General features: G+C 41.0%; 2 protein-coding genes across 2 annotated transcripts in view; one reads left to right on the plus strand and one right to left on the minus strand.

Moving 5' to 3' along the window:
• The window catches only part of WDR70 (WD repeat domain 70), a 119,433-nt gene extending 115,008 nt beyond the window's left edge, over positions 1-4,425 (plus strand). Inside the window, exon 18 of the mRNA XM_080972700.1 lies at positions 4,122-4,425. Within this exon, the coding sequence (XP_080828826.1) occupies positions 4,122-4,209 (88 nt within the window). The 3' untranslated portion in view covers positions 4,210-4,425. The remainder of the gene's footprint in view (positions 1-4,121) is intronic.
• The window catches only part of GDNF (glial cell derived neurotrophic factor), a 123,217-nt gene that overhangs the window by 70,446 nt on the left and 32,249 nt on the right, over positions 1-20,522 (minus strand). The gene's annotated exons all lie outside the window — the stretch shown is intronic.

Genomic DNA, 20,522 nt, shown 5'->3' on the forward strand with positions numbered 1-20,522 from the left:
GTTCCCTCGGCCAATAAAGCGAGATGAGTGCCGCAACCCCAGAGTCGGCCACGACTGAACGTAATGGTCAGGGGCCCCTTTACCTTTACCTTTAACTAATCTCTCTGGTGTCCAGGTTATACAAATTACATACAAGGAAAAGCATAAGCAAAGTTTCTTATGGTCTTTCTTGCGCACTTTTTCAGCTGTTGTGGGTATTCACCAAGCCCCACTTACTAATGGAGAAGACTTGAAATCCCCCAGTGAAGATTTTGAATTAAGCCCAGGTGCCAAAACATTAAGGGGTGTGAGGCAGTGGCGTAGGACTGATTCTCTTGTGATCTATTCCTCCCACAACTGAACCAAGTTGGTGAATTACAATGGCAAAAAGAATCCATTTTGGGGATCATTAGTAATGGGATCAAAAATAAAACAGCCAATATCAAAATGCCTTCATGTTAATCTATGGTGCAGCCACACTTGGAATATAGTACACAGTTTTTGGTTGCTTGCATATAAAAATGATATTCTTTAGCACAAAGTGGGGAGAAGAGGTGGGGCAGCAGTGAGCCATCTCACAGCTTCTCCCAAATTTGTTAAATGTGTTTGAGTGATCCCTGCAATTACTTTTGTACCAACCCTTAATGAGAAAGCATTATAAGATTTTAAGGAATTTTTATCCTTACCTTTTTAATTGCCTTGTGTTTTGCTCATTTCTTAAAGTTTGGGCAAGGCACTAATAGTTCCACTTTTGTCATTTCTGTTAGAAATTATGTGTGAATTCTGGAGGAAAGTCCCCTTTCCCCTGATTCATAGCAGTAGCGCCAGATTATTGAGCCATGGCTTTAATTGACAAAAGCTCCCCTGTAGGCTCACCGCCAAGAAAGTTGCGGTTTACCCTTGCATATTAACTCTCAAGTAGCGGAAGCAACTTTTCTTCACATGGTAAGACCACTTGCCTGTAGCACATTTTTTCTTCTTTGTGAATGAATGCTAAACCAAGTGAGCAGCAATAACCTATGGCTTTGAAACTACCCTCAAGCATCTGATCTGATTTCATCCTCCTAAATACTAGAGGAAGATGTGTGTGTTCTCTCACTCAGGTGTGATACAGCCTGCTGAAGCATTGCTCACATTTTCCATCTATGGCAGGCCAAAAAGTAGGCAGTGTGGACCAACTCATTCTTACAAGTGTCAGCTAATAAGAATTGCAGCTCAATGTGTTTAGGAATCTAGGTTCCTTTTTCAGGAGCAATCACTCGAGTCCTACGGAGTTGCAGAAGCAGCTCGCACTAATACTGCTCCTGATCTGGCACCATGAGAACAAATTTTTGCATTCTTTTTGGTTTGTCTCCCTCCTTTTCTTTTTGGTTTGGGCAAAGGTGGCAGCAGGGTTGGTATCAGTGGTAGATCATCTTGGCATAGAGGCCAAGGAGGAGGGGGAGGAAGAAGCTGCTCTATGACGAGTCAGATTATGGTCCAGCCAAATGGATCAAAGCTTTCTGTGCTGGCTCTTAGAGGAGGGGAGAGACTCCATCAGGCAAGGCCTCCTTCCAGCTGCCTTGCCCCACCCTGGGTCTCCTCATAAGGGAGCTGTTCCTGGAGGAAGAACTGTGAGGGGAGAGACTCCATCAGGCAAGGCCTCCTTCCACCTGCCTTGCTCTACCCTCTGCTTCTCAATGTGTATTGTATTATTTTATGTACTGTGGCTTGCCGTTGTTTTATTGATTATAGTTTAGATATTATTGTAACTGTTGAGTGGATTTCTGCTAAACTTTTATATGTTGATATTATTATTTTATACTATTCTAATGATTGTTGAATGTTACTTTTTTGATGGAGGTTGCCTGTGTTAAAGTTATGTTTTATTATCACATTTTTGTATTGCATTAGATTGTTATAAGATGTACATTTTTTGTTTCTTCAGCTTGTAAACCACCTTGAGTATTGTAAGATAGAAAAGCGGTATACAAATTAAAAATGATGATGATGGTGATTAGTGGACATAATCTGACAAGATTGCACATCCTCTGCCCTGCCTAAGAGTTCTGAGATTTATCCTCTGTGCAGCAGTCTTGTGGTTTGCACAGATTGTATCCTTCAGAATAGTCTGCATCCAGAAACTTCCTTCTATGCCTGAGCAGGCCTTGCTGAATCCGAGTGAAGGTCATTCATTACTGGGGCTCAGTATGTCAAGTTGGCTGCAGTGCTTTTTTTCCTTTTTAATCGCAGCACTTAGATACTTAGTTGTTTGAAAGCGGCAAGTGTTGAGTTCAGGGTGGGGTCCTTATCAAATCAAAAGCAGTCCTTAACCAGAGAGAAAAGCACAGTCTTGGGCTCTTATTGTCCTTACAGACTGCCAAGGTAACTGAAACTACTTAGTACTTTATGTCCTTCTGATGTTAATACTACTGCGCAAAAGCCAAAACAACACTAGCTTGCCTTTTATTAATTACATGCTGGAGCGTGTTCAGCAATGATGCAGTTTTGTAGTAACATTCTGCGCTGCTTGGAGATTCCTGACCAATTTTTAAGTGTGAAAATTAACTAAGCACTGGTTAAAATGGAAAACGTTTGTGGAATCAAAGTATTAAAAAATAGTTTGCTGAGCATGTAACGCTTTCGTTGTTGTCGTCGTTTTCAAACATCCGGTGGTGACTTGGTGTAAATTTATTTATATGCTGGCAGTGTCTTGGTCCAACTTCCAATCCGTTGAGTTTGTGTGCTGGGTACAATATGTGTTCATATGAAAATAGTTGTTTTCGTTTTCCGGCAGCTGCCAAAACGCGGTGCAATTAATGAGCAAATGCCATGAGACGTGTGCACTGTTTCTAATGTGCACCTTTAATGTGTATTTCCGTCTCTTCTCTTAACTGCATTCCAACTGGAAAGTCAACAGAGTTCAGCAGGCAAGGAGTAGAAACTTCTCATTCAACCAGTACAGTGGTACCTCTAGATACGAACGGGATCCATTCCGGAGCCCCGTTCGCATTTAGAGGTAAATGTATCTAGCGATGGCACGTCTGTGCACGCGTGCGTCGCTTTTCGCCGCTTCTGCGCATGCGCGTGATGTCATTTTGAGCATCTGCGCATGCGCAAGCAGTGAAACTCGGAAGTAACGCACTCCGTTACTTCCGGGTTGCCGCGGAGCACAACTCAAACATGTTCAACTCAAAGCATATTTAACCCGAGGTATGACTGTACAGTGGTACCTTGGGTTACATACGCTTCAGGTTACAGACTCCGCTAACCCAGAAATAGTGCTTCAGGTTAAGAAATTTGCTTCAGGATGAGAACAGAAATCGTGCTCTGGCAGCGTGGCGGTAGCAGGAGGCCCCATTAGCTAAAGTGGTGCTTCAGGTTAAGAACAGTTTCAGGTTAAGTACGGACCTCTGGAATGAATTAAGTACTTAACCTGAGGTACCACTGTAGTTCAACTTGCCCTGGGCAGAGACTAGACCAGGGATGGGGAATCCATTGCTCTCCAGAAGATGTTGGAATTTCAACTCCCATCAGTCCCTGACATCATAACCAACAGGGATGAAAGGAACTGTAGTCCAGCTTCATCTGGAGGGCATCAGGTTAGCTTCCCCTGAACTAGATTGAGGAAGTGTGGTATATCTTGGAAGCTGTATAGCAAGCATTGCAGTCGTATATGTGATTGGCTGTCTGAGACCACCAGATTTCCAGGAGGACTCCAATCGGTATCATGACCCTAGAGTTAGATTCCCCTTTGCCAGGGGGTGAAGGACTCTGAATAAGAAGGGGAATTGTGAGGAAGGGCACTTCCAGAAGATGAGTCTGTGGTAACAGTGCCACTCCAGTTTCCCCATCCCTGGCTGAGATAGTGAACAAACTTTAAAGAGCTGTCCCACAAAAATAAAAACCCTTGAAGACTGGAAAAATACCAGAGACGACAGTGCAATTAAATAACTTGAATGAGATACAAAATTGAAATGGGGCAGATTGCCCCTATCACACCACACAGCAGTACTGAAAGATCTTTGTTGGTTTGCAGCGCGTTTCCAGACTCCATTCAAAGCACTGGTTTTGGCCTCTGAAGCCCTGCATGGGTAAACACAAAGTTGTTAACTTCTGCAGAGCTCCTTTTTAACTGCCATTCTTCTTTAATATCTTTTTAGGACCCAGCCAAAAGCAGTTTTTGCAGAAGTAGAATCAGACGAAGATGAAACAGATGACAAGCCAGAGTGGAAAAAACGTAAAATTTGAAGAATTTAAATTGGAAGAGGCTCGCAAAGGATTTGGTTTCTTTTTCCTTATGCAAGAGCAGATTCCTGCAAGCAAAATTGCTTTTCTTGCACAGGGCTATTTTCACCAATGTGAAAGACTATAATTGCCGTAAAGTGACATAGATTTGTTTAGCATTACATTTGCATTTTGTAAGGGAGCTGAGTTCATAAATAAAAGCTTATTTTTAAACTATGATTTCTTTAAAAGCCTATGTGGTGTTTTTTATCTATATAAAAATACTAGACTAGATAATCCCTGTCTCGGGGAAAAAAAGGATGCTATAGTTTTTTCCTTACCCTCATGTGACTTTTCAGGTGGTGTGACATATCGCCTAAAGACTACAGGGTACTTGTCATAGTGATAGTATCAGATAGAACAATTTAAGTTGCAATTTTATACACACTTATCTGAGATAAAATCCGATTAATGGGGCTTGCCTTTGAGTAGATATGTATAGGATTACACGCCATATTTGTTTTCAATAGCAGATATGCTTTTATTTATTCTAATGCATATAAAATGTGCATCAAGAATTGTACAGAATATTGTATCATTGACAAATGTGTTTATTATCTACTGTATCAGAACTAAATATTTCTCCAATAGAAATGTATATTTTCATTTTCTATGTGCAGCATATATTGTATCAGACCTATTAATTATTACTCTGTACCAGGAGGCAATAACATCTTTTTTGCATTGCTTATATTTAGTGTATGGCTTTGTCTCAGATTGTGTGTGTGTGTGTGTGTGTACACACACTGATAACACTAAGTTTTGAGGTGTGATAGCAATTGCCCTATTAATGTTGAAAGTGCTGTAACCTCTATCAGAATTTCCAGTGTGTCCATATTTTCTCCCTCAAGATGATGCTTCCAGCAATATATGAAAGCTGCATAAGGCATTACCACTTCTGGTGGGCAAAGAATGGTGGATACATCGAATAGGCTGGCTTAATTTTTTTCCAAATTATTTATTTATTTAGTTGGTTTTTTAAAAAAATATTCCAAGGCACATACATGCCAGTTCTTTGCATGGCGCATTAGTGTGCCCTAGCATAGTTTGGGTATCTTAGAATAATAGAATTGTAGAGTTGAAAGGGACCCCAATGGTCATCTAGTTGAACCCCCTGCAATGCAGGAATCTCAGCTAAAGCATCAATGGCAGATGGTCAGCCAACCTCTGCTTAAAAACCTCCAAGTAAGGAAGAGACCATTTCACTGTCGAGCAGCTCTTACTGTCAGAAAGTTCTTCCCAATGTTTAGTCGGAATCTCCTTTCTGGTTAATTGAAGCCATTGGTTTTAGTCCTACCCTCCTGAGCAGCAGAAAAAAAGCTTGTTCCCTCTTCCATGTGACAGCCCTTGAGTTATTTAAAGATGGCTATCATATCTCCTCTCAGTCTCCTCTTTTCCAGGCTAAACATACACAGCTCCTTCAACAGGGCACATGGTTAAATACACAAAGCAGAAGATAGAAAGGGTAGTTTTCTAGTTGGCTAATACTTTATACAGTAGCATAATATACATGATCAATGTTTCATGTAAGCTATTATCTTTCTGTGTTTGTTGTCCGAATGGAAGAAGATGGAATCATGATGCTTTTTGAGTTTTCATTTGTTTAGAACAAGTTGTCCCCCCATTTTAAATAGTTCCAATCCCACAAAAGCATATGGAGGTGACTTGAGGACTACATTAACTGGGTCTGACGTGAAACAGCGTAGTTCAAGGTCCTAATTATCCTTCTGTTTCTTAGAACATTTACACTTAATTCACTTACGATGATTAGTGGTTCATCAAGTGCTCTTTCTCTTCACTTTTGGAATTAGGATTGCTCTGTTTTCCTACAGACCGTCTTCCAGCTGGATGGATCTTTGATCTAAAAGGCTTCATCGCTTAACCCAGTTTCCTTGTTGGTTTTTGGCAAGCAGTTCTCCTTAAAACCTTGAAAATAAGATTCCTGACAGCTAAAAACAACCTGAAAGGTGGGTTCACTAGAAGTTCAAGTTTCCCTTTTACTTATTGATAAGATCAACTTAAATGCAAGGAGCAGGGAAGTTAGTGTCAACCACACGTGCATCTTGGACTTCTAAAATCCTTAGCAAAGCACTTGACCCTCCCAAAAAATAATAATCTGAAGGCCCTTTCAGGTGTATGTATGGCCTGAGGAACAGCAGGTCTGCCTGTTTCCTGTCCACAAATTGGTTAACACATCTGCAACTTGCCTACGAACTTACACACTTCATATCATCAGAAATCCAGTGTCATTTGTGGATGTCGGAGGTCCCCTAGGGTTGTGTTGCAGCCACGTGAAGGCATGTGCATGCAAAAGAGGTGGAACATGCCACCATGAAGCTGGCCCTTGTGTTGATCTACAGAAGCTTCTGAGAAAAAATCCTCTGGGAAGGTAATCCTCAATTTATCTACCAGTAGAGGTTAAAGGCCATCAAATTACACAGCTAACAGCAATATTAAATGAGCTGTTGTTAACACACTTTGGACAGCATATCGGACTGAGTGAAAATAATAATACATGGAAACTAGATGGGTCATAAAGTTATATAGAGTGGGAAGCATCTAGTGAGATGATATAAAATGTTTTGTCTGCTTTTACACTAAATCGCCACCATACTCCCACTTTACAGATCATTAAGACTGCATAATAATGAAATTAACAAACAAAAAGTGGGCACTGCTTATGCAGTTATGAATACGAGGAGACAGGAAATGGAACAGAAAGCCCATCTCTGTTAAAAATATTAGCCCAGCTACAGAAGAAAATAATTCAATACACACCTGTTTGTTTCCCTAAGGGGGAAAAAAACTCTTAGAAATCAGAATTATCATATAAGGTACATTGACAGATAGCAGTTTGGAGATTAGTGTGCTATAAGAAGACACTCCCCAAGATTCCATAATTAAGGCTTCCTCACCTGAATTGCCCTGTGAACGCTTCACTTTTAGCTATGGTAACAAGAAGAAGTCACCTTAGGTAAAACAGAGACACAGCCCATATGATTAGAAAGTTCCTAGATAATTGATGCCACTTTGTAAGATAGATATCTGTAATCCAGCATCCTCGTCAGTGTGGTATCAAAGCTACATCTGTGTATGGTTTAATCCTATACCATACCAGTAACAGGTGCAAAGTGTAACCATGTGGAGCATATGAATTACATCAGGGTAGCTAACTTACGGCCCATCAGATGTTGGAGTTCAGTTCCCATCAGTCCCAACCAGCACGACCAGTCATCAAGGGTGATGGGTCCCTGTTTTAAGCCCATGTAACTACATTTGTTTCTCCATAGCCTTATCTCTCTGTCGTTCTGTTTTCCATTGTCTATCATGACCAAGGCCAGCCCTACCATTAGACAGAGTTGAGGAAACTACCTCATTCAACTAATTTTGGCTGTCACAAAAGACCAGCAAATTGTGAGTTGTTTAATTTTTCTACTGTATTTTTACTGCCAGAAAGGAGGGGTACTGTGGGATTTTCTGTGCCAGGTCCCTAAACAACTTGACTTTCCTTGGAGCCTATGCAACTTGACACAGGGTGAGTGGGCACTATCATTTGCTGCTCTTCCTCAGACAGCAAATTGCCTTGGGCCAGTCTGATTTAAGTCATTGGGGCCATGGCCCTGCCTATCTAGGCCAGGAGTGGCCAATGTTGCTGGACTACAACTCCAACTACCCCTGACCATTGGGCACCATGTTGGATATATAACTAACTGTAAGGTGCTATGAAACTGATGGAATAGATTTTTTTTTTAAGTGTGTGTCTGTGATAAGCACTTACTTTCCTTGAGACGGGACGCAGATGGCGCTGTGGTCTAAACCACTGAGCCTTGGGCTTGCCGATCAAAAGGTCAACGGTTCAAATCCCCACAACAGGGTGAACTCCAGTTGTTCAGTTCCAGCTCCTGCCAACCTAACAGTTTGATAGCACGCCCAAAAGTGCAAGTAGATTAATAGGTACTGCTCCGGTGGGAAGGTAAACGGCGTTTCCGTGCGCTGCTCTGGTGTCAGTGTTCCATTGCGTCAGAAGCGGCTTAGTCATTCTGGCCACATGACCCGGAAAAACTGTCTGCGGAGCGGACAAACGCTGGCTCCCTCAGCCTGTAAAGCGAGATGAGCACCGCAACCCCAGAGTCGTTCACAACTGGACTTAACTGTCAGGGGTCCCTTTACCTTTACCTTTTACTTGAGACAGATTGACAGTCATGCTTCTTGAAACGGGACAGAATGCTTTTCTATTGCTCTGGTATGAAGTGCATAGTAGAATATCATAATAAGAACTTTGCCCCACACCCCCAGTGTAATTAGAAAGCAAGCAAGCCAGTTTTGGAGCTGTGCATGGACTTTGGCGATCAAACTTATTTGTTCAAAGTTGCACATACAGTCTGCGAGAAAACAGGTGCCCCTAAAAAGCCTCACAACCCCACCCTTGTTTGGTAATATCCTTGTTTCTAGGTCAGCACTTGGTGCTATGCTGTCATGACACATGTACATGTGTTATTTATCGTAGAACTTCCTATTACTGTTTTTCACAGTTGGAAATGCAGTGTTGGGAGGGTTTGCTTCGCATCATGTAAACAGTTTCACGGATGCTTCGAACGAAACAATATGCAATTGTTTGTAAAGGTTGGCTGGATACTTGGCTTGCCAACTGCATTAAAACCCTGCACGCTTTTGTGGGAAAATACATTTTTACCCAAACAATTAGGGGAAAGCAACATTGATGGGTTGTTATGAAACTACAGCAGTCGGGGCTGGCACACCCATGAGGCAAAGTGAGGCAACTGCCTCAGGCAGCAGGATCCACAGGGGCAGCAGCCTGGTGTAGATCTTTATTCCCCACCCCACCCCCACTTGTTCAGCAGAAATGTGAAGCCCTGCATAGAAATTGGGAAGGAGATAGAGGTGCCATTTTGTTTTCACTTCAACAGTCAATGCTATTGCATTTTAAGAATTAACTCAATGCACATAGTTTGTTGTTGTTGTTGTTGTTTAGTCGTTTAGTCGTGTCCGACTCTTCGTGACCCCATGGACCAGAGCACGCCAGGCACTTCTGTCTTCCACTGCCTCCCGCAGTTTGGTCAGACTCATGTTTGTAGCTTCGAAAACACTGTCCAACCATCTCGTCCTCTGTCGTCCCCTTCTCCTTGTGCCCTACATCTTTCCCAACATCAGGGTCTTTTCCAGGGAGTCTTCTCTTCTCATGAGGTGGCCAAAGTATTGGAGCCTCAGCTTCACGATCTGTCCTTCCAGTGAGCACTCAGGGCTAATTTCCTTAAGAATGAATGGGTTTGATCTTCTTGCAGTCCATGGCACTCTCAAGAGTCTCCTCCAGCACCATAATTCAAAAGCATCAATTTTTCGGCGATCAGCCTTCCTTATGGTCCAGCTCTCACTTCCATACATCACTACTCGGAAAACCATGGCTTTAACTATACGGACCTTTGTTGGCAAGGTGATGTCTCTGCTTTTTAAGATGCTGTCTAGGTTTGCCATCGCCTTTCTCCCAAGGAGCAGGCGTCTTTTAATTTCGTGACTGCTGTCACCATCTGCAGTGATCATGGAACCCAAGAAAGTAAAATCTCTCACTGCCTCCATTTCTTCCCCTTCTATTTGCCAGGTGGTGATGGGCGCAGTGGCCATGATCTTCGTTTTTTTTATGTTGAGCTTCAGACCATATTTTGCACTCTCCTCTTTCACCCTCATTAAAAGGTTCTTTAATTCCTCCTCACTTTCTGCCATCAAGGTTGTGTCATCTGCATATCTGAGGTTGTTGATATTTCTTCCGGCGATCTTAATTCCGGCTTGGGATTCATCCAGCCCAGCCTTTCGCATGATGAATTCTGCACATAGTTTGTCATGAAGTAATTCTGAAAGTGTGTTCCATCATGCACCAGTGTAAAAAAATAAGGGTATGTTTCAAAGTAGAGGGTTGAATCTATTGGCGCCCTTACCAGAAGCTTTCCTTTTGGGAATTATAGGGACAGAACTACACAAAATGTATAGAAATTTATTCATGTATGCGACTACAGTGGCAAGAATGTTACTTGCCCAAAAATGGAAAGAAGTCCCGGCAAAAGAAGAATGGATACAAAAACTTATGGAACATGCAGAAATGGCAAAACTTACTGGAAGAATGAGAAAGCAAGATAACAAACTTTTCATAAAAGAATGGAAATGGTTTATTGAATATTTACAAATAAACTGTAAACAGATAAGAACATTGGTAGGATTATTGTAATAACCTGCAGTTTTATAAGAGTATATATTTAAAGTAGATGAATAAATGAGTAAGTTAAGTCAATTTGGAATATGCAGAAAATATAAAAAATAAATTTAAGGAACTGCAGAAAGAGGGGGAAGGATGTTGAGTTTTGAAATGTTAAAACAATTGTAAAATTATTAAAATGTATAAAATTGAAAATCATAAATAATAATAATAATAAAGAATAAGTTAAAAAAAGAAAATATATAATGGCACCCTTTCTGCTCATGGAAAGGAGCCTTCTGAATCTACCTCATGGTATTATTTTTAAACTTTTAAGTTACTATTTTCCCTTAGTGCTGAGCCAATGCTTCTAAGCCAATAGTGTTTGGCTTGAAAGCTATCTGGGAATGATTCTGTGTGATGTAACTTTGTTCCCAGAGGACGGCAAAAGCAGCAAGCACCTCTTTGGCACTGATGGTAAGTCCCCCTTACTCCCAATTCCACCCATGTAGCACACAGCCCCAAATTGCGGAAATGATCCTCCTTTTTACCTGCCCACAAATAAGGTAGCAAAATGCAGAAGGACTTGGGTCTGGCCCCAGAATGCAGCAGAATGAGGACTACCAGTGGGGAGATCAATTTTTTGAGAGCTTCCCTGTGGAAGAAAATCAAGCACAATAGGGAGGAGGCTGGAATGGAACCTTTCTCTACAATGTGCTACCTTATTTTGGAGTGGGCGGTTGGAAGGAGGATTTACATATATTTTAAAAATGTGATTCCCCCACCATAATTTGCAGTCCGAAGTGGTACGAAGTGTATTCTAAGCATCTGGTTCTGTTGCATGTGTAGTAGACCAGGTCTTCATTTAAGGAAGATGTACAGCAAACCTGAAAGAATAAGGAAAGACTGTGTTTCAGGGTATCCGGTCCCAAGTTCAGTGCCTGGCATCTGTAGTCTTGAAACCTCAGAGAGCTGCTGCCATCGGCTTGTGCTTATTGGGCTAGCTGGATCATTGATCCGACTCAGAATAAGGCAACTTCCTATGCTTCTAAGAATTAATCCTTTCCTCTCTTCCTTTTAGGATAGCATTAGTCATTTCCATGCAGCTGTTAAGACTTACATATTCTCATATTGTTCAGATGAAAATAATGAACCAACAATGACAGTGATGATAGTATCCAAGTATCGCTGCGGTGCTGCTGGGAAAGAAAAGGAGACCAGATGGAAGTCAAGAGAGAGGATGGCTTATCTGAAACATGGGGAGCAGGACTGGCATCAGCCCCTGTTTATTTGGGTACCTGCCTGAGCCCCTGCAGGGTCAACCATTGACTCCTGTCCTGAACCCTCTTTTAGATCCTTTTTTAAAGACAGGTGCCTTTTTAAATTTCTCACAGTATCCCTGGCACAGCATCCCTCTGGATCATTATGGAAAATTCAAATGGTAGCTAATCCCAGCCAGCCAGTGCTGCTGAAAACATTGCTGCCTCTGCTACCTCTGCTCACTACCTGCTTCCATTTGCCATTGCTCCCAGGTAAGCCCATAGGGGCCACTGATGAAGGAAGTGCCCACTTTGCCAAGGACTCTCAAATTTGGAGCCTGCCCTGATGAGGAAAGACTAAACTCAAGAGTACCCTAAACTCATCTGAAAATAATTTTTGGGTTTTGAGGGCCCCGTTTCAGAATATCCTACACCAGAGGTTCAAGCCTATACTGATTACACATAATATTTGCGTGAAAGCAAATGCAATAATTTGTTGTTGTCTTTTGCATGGAGCACATCAAACGAAGCTATAACAAGACATAAAAAAAATCACCGAAGACAGATGAGTCTCAGCTTTTTAAGCCATTTCCCCGTTTTTCACTCAGCACCAAATGTGGATAAGAAATAAGAATATTGTGACTATTTATTAAACACATTTCTGTCCTATCCTTCATTCGAAACATTTGACACAGAAATAGATAAAACTACAACTGATACAATAAAGCCTTCAAAACACCTAAAATAACACGCCGAAAGCAAGGTGAAATCAAGCAGGAGACTTTAAATAATTCACTGGTCAACAACAAATTTGTTGTCTGCGTTTTTTCAGATGATTTAGGACGAATCTGATGCGCTGAATCCAAAAATCACATTGGTTTTGCTCAATAAGGTCAGGTTTTTGAGCTATGGCCACCTGTCTTTTTTTACGTTTTTGTTCACATGTACGCTTGTGTGGAGCATTTTAGAAGAAGTTGGTGGGGGTAAAATGCCATGTTGAATAATTGTTTTGATTGGAAATGATTATTTTAATGACAAGAAGTATTCAGGTCCGATAGTTCTGGGTGATTATGGGTGATTAAGTGGAACTGGAAGCGTGGAAGGCAATTGTTCTGGTAGTGAAGAACTTTCTTGGCAACAATAAGGCCAGAAACTACGCAGAACTTGTCAACAACATGCTGACTGCTTTCAGAAACCTGGGCTGCAACATGAGCATCAAGATGCACTACCTATTTTCACATGTGGACCGGTTTCCTGAGAACCTGGGTTCAATGAGTGACGAGCAGGGGGAGAGATTCCATCAGGACATGAAAGAGATGGAGACCAGGTATCAGGGTCGCTGGGATGCAGTCATGATGGCTGACTACTGTTGGACTCTGAAGAGAGACCTCCCTGCCGCTGAGCATTCCAGGAGTTCCAAGAAACGGAATTTCAAGCCCTGAAGTTTGAAAAATGGTGAAGCAACATGCAATTTACGTGTACTTACCTTTATCAATGCCTACCATTCAGTTTACAGTAATCGATGTTTCTATCAGGTAATCAATATATGTTGTTGGAAAAACTTTTTTTTCTCTTAAAAACATATTTAGGATGATATGTGTTAACAAAAATCAGCTGATAATGCCACAAAAATGTTATCAATTTTGTCACAAGATCTGATTTTTTTCAAATCAACATAGCACAAAAACCTGACCTGATGGAGAGAAACGGATGCCATTTCCTGATTCAGCAGTGCAAAAATACCCTAAAGCAGTTGTAGAAATCTAGACAACATTCAAAAAGTAAGAAATTGTTGCCCAGTGCAATTCACATATCTCCTTCTTAACTCAGTCCTCTAAAAAAACAACAACCTGGGAGAACAGGTACAATTTGTCCTTTGCTTTTTCTCCTGAAGGCTGCTCTAATTGATTTGCTTTGTTTTAGCTAGAAACCCATTATAGGCTGGTCTGCATATTCTGTTTGCAAGTACTGTACTGTGAACTGGGAGATGTAGGGGAAATGGCATGTAGCATATCTCAGAGGTGAGGCCATTGATAGCACATGGAGAAAGAGCAGAGTTCCAACGCTTGCACATGAAAGCTACTTTTCACAGGTAGCAAGAGATGAGAGGACTCCGTGTCAACATTTGTCTTGTCCTGTGCCCCTCATATCTAAGAAAGAGATGAGCAAGCAGGAAGATAAGACTGTTGCATGAAAATCAACCTCCTCTTCCACATCCACAATTTTAAACCGACTAATGTTACAGTTATGAGGATAGCTAAGAGTGGGAGAAAAGTGTAAAGGATATATTTTGATAACATACCAAAAAACCCCACCACAACCCCTAACTTTGTATTGAAAAATGGGAGCAGCCCTATTGCTTTATACAGATGAACATAAAGTGAAATTGAAATCAACAAACTAGGAACAGCCACTCATGACTTGTAAGATATTGTCCAATTGTACAACAATAACTCAGAGCCTAAAATTAGGGGGTTGCGTAAGAGATCCATGTTTGCTTGAATAGCTCCTGTGTTGGGTTGCTGATGTCACCCATATGTACTGATCCCTTCATTATTGTAGGGCTTAGTCAGGGAACAGAGCAGATTGAAGAGTCATGAAATCATACCCCAATTAAGCATCAGCAAAGTACCAAGCAGACGACCGATATTTAACAGACGTGAGCGATAACACCATTGTGATGAGCCAAAGGTCTCCCAGCTTGCCCATTACTGGAACTGCTTCAGGGGCTGGTGCCCTCTTTGTTTCATGTTTGAAATATGGAATATTTTTGCAATTTTTGCAATTTTGAACTATCAAACAGAAGCAGGGATTGGCTTCTGTGAATGATGTGGGTTTATTAGGTTATTATGTAGGTTATTGAGGCGGTTTTGGGGGCGCATAGTACCCAATACCCAGTTACAGAGACCCCAAATCCCCTTTCCAAGAATTTCCCTAGATTTTAATAGGATGTTTGTTCCCACAACATATCATTATTGTTGAGTTGCATTTCAAGCACACTAGGGGAGGTGCTTATCCTGAGAGCTGATTATGCTGGGGGACAGGACAAGAAACCATGGGCAGGCATTTTGTATCCATGTGTCCCCCGTTGACATTCACATGCTCTAGAGATGCAGTGAACCCGCCACCCAGATATGACCTCTAATACATATCTGTGTGCATGCTCTCAACACCATAAATAGCCATTCCCAACATCCATTGAAAAGCAAAATAGGGACAGTGTCATTTCAGGTGGCACAAAACAGGGATTTCCCTTGGTTAGCAAGGACAGCTGGAGCATATAAAAACTTGAAGTGAATATGAGACCCCCATGTCTTTAAAATATACAATTGCCACTCTCTTCACAAGTATTTTCAAGTGCAACAGGGTTAAAATATCGATGCCTGCATCCTTCATATTTGATACCCAGCATATACAATCTGATAGTCATAGCCAACTATTTAAAATGCCTTAAGCACGAGCTTTTAGGAAAGCAACTATGTTAGAGTGAGTGCAGAAGGAGGGGAAACTCTGTGGTATTGAGTAATGAACAGGGAATTAAAAAGAAGTAAGTCAGCTCCTCCACTTCCTGAGGAATGAGACTTGACAGTTTACAAAGAGCTGGTAATAAAACCCATGAGTGAATGAGCACCAGAGGATGGGTTTTGACATGCAGCAATGCATTAGTGGTGAAGCCATCGCAATATTCGGTAACTTATGCTGCTGGATGAGATTAATAAACTTAAGAGTGAGCCCATGGGATATATTGGCAGAGGCGGGTACATTTGCATTTGGGGCAGGTGTTACTATACATTGGAGAAAAAAAACTTGATGTGGTTTAGTCTTGAAGTACATTTTAGGGTTCGGAGTTAAGCTGTCTGGAAGCGCAAATGAAATCTATGGTTTGGATTCCCAAGACAAGTTAACTTAAGGAAGTCCATTGAAAGAAATGTTGCTATTCAGACCTCCCACCTGCAGCCCCCTGAGTCAATTCCGTGCAACATTTCTCTGATAGGGACAATCCTGTTCAACAACAGCAACAAATTGTATTATTTATACCTCGCCCATCTGGCTGGGTTGCCCCATCCACTCTGGGCGATTTCCAACATATATAAAAACATAATAAAACATTAAACATTTTTAAAATATCCCTATATAGGGCTGTTTCCAGATGTCTGCTAAAAGTTGTATACCGGTAGTTACTTGTCTCCTTGGCTCAAGGGTCGCATAACTCCACACCCTCCAACATTTCTCCGATGAAAATAGGGATGTCCTAAGGAAAAGCAGAACTTTCTGCGAACAAATCAGAAACCGGGATGGTTTCTGTAAATCCAGGACTGTTGCTGGAAAATAGAGTCACTTCGAGGGTCTGTGAGGTCTGTGAGGCCCCTCCCATATTGCTAAGGAGGGCTCCCTGATCCTCTGGAGAGGCTTTCCTGAAAATACAACAGGAAGGATGCTGTCAGAAACTTTCCTTTTATGGACTTCCTGAAGCTAACATCTAAAGATCCAAGCATATGAGCCTCATGTTGAAGAACATCACAGTTTAGAAGATCCCAAACCCATGTTTTAATGTAGTTATTTAGGTAGTTTTTTTAGGTAGTTATTTATATGTAGTTATTTAGGTAGTTTTAGGCATGTTTTTATCATGCCCTTCCTCCAAGGAGTTCAGGGTAGCATAAACTATCTCCCTTTTTACAGCAACCCTGTGAGGTAGGTAAGTCCAAGAGACTTGGACATTGTGGGCCACCCACAATGGGTTTCATGGCTGAGCTAACCATTCAACTCAAAGCCCAGTTCTAATATGTTCTGATTGCAACTGAAGGGAATTAAACACATGCTTAACTCTCTAGCTAATTTTAATGGGACTTTAAAAAGCTTACTTTGTCTGAAATGTTCCCTATGTTGATATTTGTAAGTACTGGAAATAGAAAACTTAAACTTACTTTGGTCAGATTTCATACGTATCTTTTGTTGCTGTGATTTTCCACTGGAAATCCAAACTCTTGCTTATTCAAGAGTAATGTTTTGGGAGGATATGGGACATAGCATTGCTGTATTAAGTATTTAATTTTCCCTGTTCCATCTCCCTTTCTCCCCTTTCCCTTCATTCTGTCATTACAATTATTACATACATTATATTTCTGTCCTTTGCATGTAAATGTTCTTTCATGTGAAAATAACAGTAACGGTCTTTTTCAAAGGAAAACGACAAAAAGTCTATAGATGGCAAATTGCCTGCAATAAGAGAACCGTATGCCTTTTGCTGCCCTGTAGCGTAGTACAAATGAATGGTTGTGTTTGTTTTGTTTAGACATTTTTGTCACCACCTCCTGTCCCCTTTAGACAAAGCCTCTTTAAAACAACTAACACAATACGAGGAGTAGAACAGAATCAGATCAAATAATCTAAGCGCACCACAAAAACAATACAAATCAGGAGGTCAAAGAACATAAATAAATTGGGCAGAGGCCTGTGAAACTACAAACAAAAATGTTCAGATGTTGGTGGAATTCACTAGGTGGGTCTTTCAAAGGGGAGAAATCTTGAAAACTGCAGCTGACACAGCACTTTACCTTGCACCAACTTTACTTCAGATTGTGGTGTGAAATGCAAAAGGACCCCCTTAGCTGTTAGGGGCGGGGAATCCGAACCCTCACCAGGCTAGGAACTGCACACCTCTGACCCTTCTTTGCACCCCAAGTGTTTTTGCCTGAGGGGAATGTTCCCTTGAACTTTGATATAATGCCTTCTTGCTTTTCTGGATGGAGGCTAGAAAGGACACACAGAGAGAGAGAACGAACTAGCCTTCAATGCAAAGATAAATTTTGCATTTACTTTTTTTTTTTTTAAATGATTTTTATTAAGGTTTCAGTAGAAAGTTAAACAGAAAAACATAAAAAAGAAATACACAAATACACAATACATAATCCAAAAAGAAACAAGCACAGAAAACAAAAAACAAAAAAAGAAACAGAACATTTAAAAACAGTATCACCTTTTCATTTCCGTTTTTAAATTTACTTATTTTCTTGACCTCGTCATACCTCCCTCTTTTGTATTCCAGTTCAAATTGTTTGTCCAGCAATTTCTTTCCCACTTTTTTAATCCCAATCTTTAATCTTAATGTAATATAGCATTAAAATTTTACCTCTTAAATACCAAATTTCCATTTCCTTAAACTTCTTTAATCCTAATCTTTAATCTTAGTCTATCTATAACTTTAAATCCTGTACAGCTGGAAACCACTTATTTTCAATCCAACATCACTCTAGCATTCTTTAATTTTGCAGTGTTTCTGTAAATAATCTTTGAATTTCTTCCAATCTTCCTCCACCGACTCTTCTCCCTGGTCACGGATTCTACCAGTCATTTCCGCCAGTTCCATATAGTCCATCAGTTTCATCTGCCATTCCTCCAGCGTGGGAAGTTCTTGTGTCTTCCAATACTTTGCAATGAGTATTCTTGCTGCTGTTGTTGCATACATAAAGAAAGTTCTATCCTTTTTTATCACCATTTGGCCGACCATGCCCAAGAGAAAGGCCTCTGGTTTCTTGGGGAAGGTATATTTGAATACCTTTTTTAATTCATTATATATCATTTCCCAGAAAGCCTTAATCTTTGGGCACGTCCACCAAAGGTGAAAAAATGTACCTTCAATTTCTTTACATTTCCAACATTTATTATCGGGCAAGTGATAGATTTTTGCAAGCTTGACTGGGGTTATGTACCACCTGTATATCATTTTCATAATATTCTCTCTTAAGGCATTACATGCCGTAAATTTCATACCTGTGGTCCACAACTGTTCCCAGTCAACAAACATAATGTTAAATTTTGCATTTACTGCCCTTCCCACATTTTGCAGCAATTTGTGCAATTATTTTTAAATCCTTATGAAAATCTATCGGCGTTTTAGTGTTGATTTCTAATAAACACATTTTATATGCAGTTTTGACTAATGTGCACATTTTAGCAAGCAGTTTCCTCTAATACAACACATTTCTCTCTGCTATTGTCAATAATACTGTATATATTTGTGCACTTTCCCCTGATCTATGCATTGTCGGTAAATGTTTGCTTGGCAAACTGCATAGCAAATTTCAGATAAGTGTGAATTTCGCCTAAGCATGGATTTTGAAGGATGGTTGCGTTTCACTTCTCCTGCTGTTTTGTAATATGCAGATTGTCTTTGCTTAGTTTCAAAGGAATTGAATTTTGCCCCCCATCCCTAAATGACACACAGGTGCCCAAAGCCATTTCTCTTGTTCTACTGTCACCTCTGCTCAAGCCGGATTTTGCAGCTTTATGGAAAGAAACCTGCACAACTGATTCGCCAGAGGTGCTCTAGGCGGACAGTGCACACTCTGAGCAAATAACAATGTCCATTTCATGCCACCATCAATTATCTGAAAGAAAGCTGGTGGGGTGGACCCAGCAACAACTATCATTTAGTCCTAGCCTGGCAGCACGAGATCAAAGGAACAGCTTGAACTTAACTTGGAAATAATTCATCAGGAGCCATTTATGTAACTGAAGGGTTTTACTTGTCAGGCCCAGCAAAGGACAAACGAGATGTGTTTGGCATTGACCCAATCCCACCCCATCTTTTGAAGGACAGAACAAGGTATTGCCTGGTGAAGGCCAGTGATTTCATAATAGGAGAATCCAAGGGCTTAAATGCTGTCCTAACACATGCACACCCACACCCACACCCCGAACAACACTTTGGAACTTGGGAAAACTCCTTTTTAACTGTTGGTTTCAAAGCTGCTAGTTGTCAGAGCTCCCTGGAAAGTTCGTAACGCACTTTAGCAGGCATGTCCATTTCCAGTGTTGGCCTCCTCTGAATATTAAGGAATTTGAAACGTAGCTCCTTGAACGTGACGGCACTTTATGTTCCAGAGTCCTAATTACACTCACACACAAACACTGCTACTTGCCAAATGAAAACCAGAGCAAATGCATATATCATGACAGCGTTAAAACTGCAGGAGGTGCATTTGAGTTGACTGTTTCAAGCCTATCTTGGCTTGGGTCTCTGGCTTCGGCTGTCTTGCCCGAATTCCATGGTAAAACCTATTTGGGATCAGTGTCTTTAAGCAGGCTGGTTCTGAGCTGGGGAATGATTAGCTGCTGCATAAATCTGATTCTCACAAATATTATTTTTGAATTCTTTAGGGTCTGAATTGGACCTGATTGTGTCAGTCGACCAAGTGTGAGATCATCCCTCCTTCATTGTATCATTTCACAGTTCTACATAGGTACTGAAAAGACCTGCATTAAAATGGCCCAGTCAAATGGAGTGGCCTTAATGTGCCATTCATGTGGCACTAATTTTTAGTGATTTGTGATCACTATTCCACTTGAATCCTACATGGAACACTCATTATGAGCTTTCTCCACAAATGACTTGTGGGATATATAACTAACATGCTTAAGTCTACTTAATGCATGAAGGGGTTAAGACCATAGAGTAAGCTCTCCTGCCAGGCTTGGCTCACCTTGGGAGGGACTAGGTAATGAAGCCTTTGTTCTTCTTCAGTCTACCTGAGGAGCTCAACATGTGGTTGCTCCAAGCTCAGACAGCATGGCTCTCACAAACCATTATTGAGTTCTATTACCAATAATTTAGAAACTTTTACCACTTTGGAACTAAACTAAGTTTTACTGCCTCTGCAGCTTTTTCTGACTGCTGCATGGACAAGCACATGAACCTGACCTTTGAAGAGTTTGTAAGTAAACCAATTTTTATCTTACCAAAGGTGTGGTTGTTTCCTATGCTGGGGAAAGAGGGGCGTTTCTAACTCAGAAAGGTATGTTTTGAAGGTCTA

This window comes from Podarcis pityusensis (genome assembly GCF_964106645.2).
Source record: "Podarcis pityusensis genome assembly, chromosome: 11".
Classification (NCBI taxonomy): domain Eukaryota; kingdom Metazoa; phylum Chordata; class Lepidosauria; order Squamata; family Lacertidae; genus Podarcis; species Podarcis pityusensis.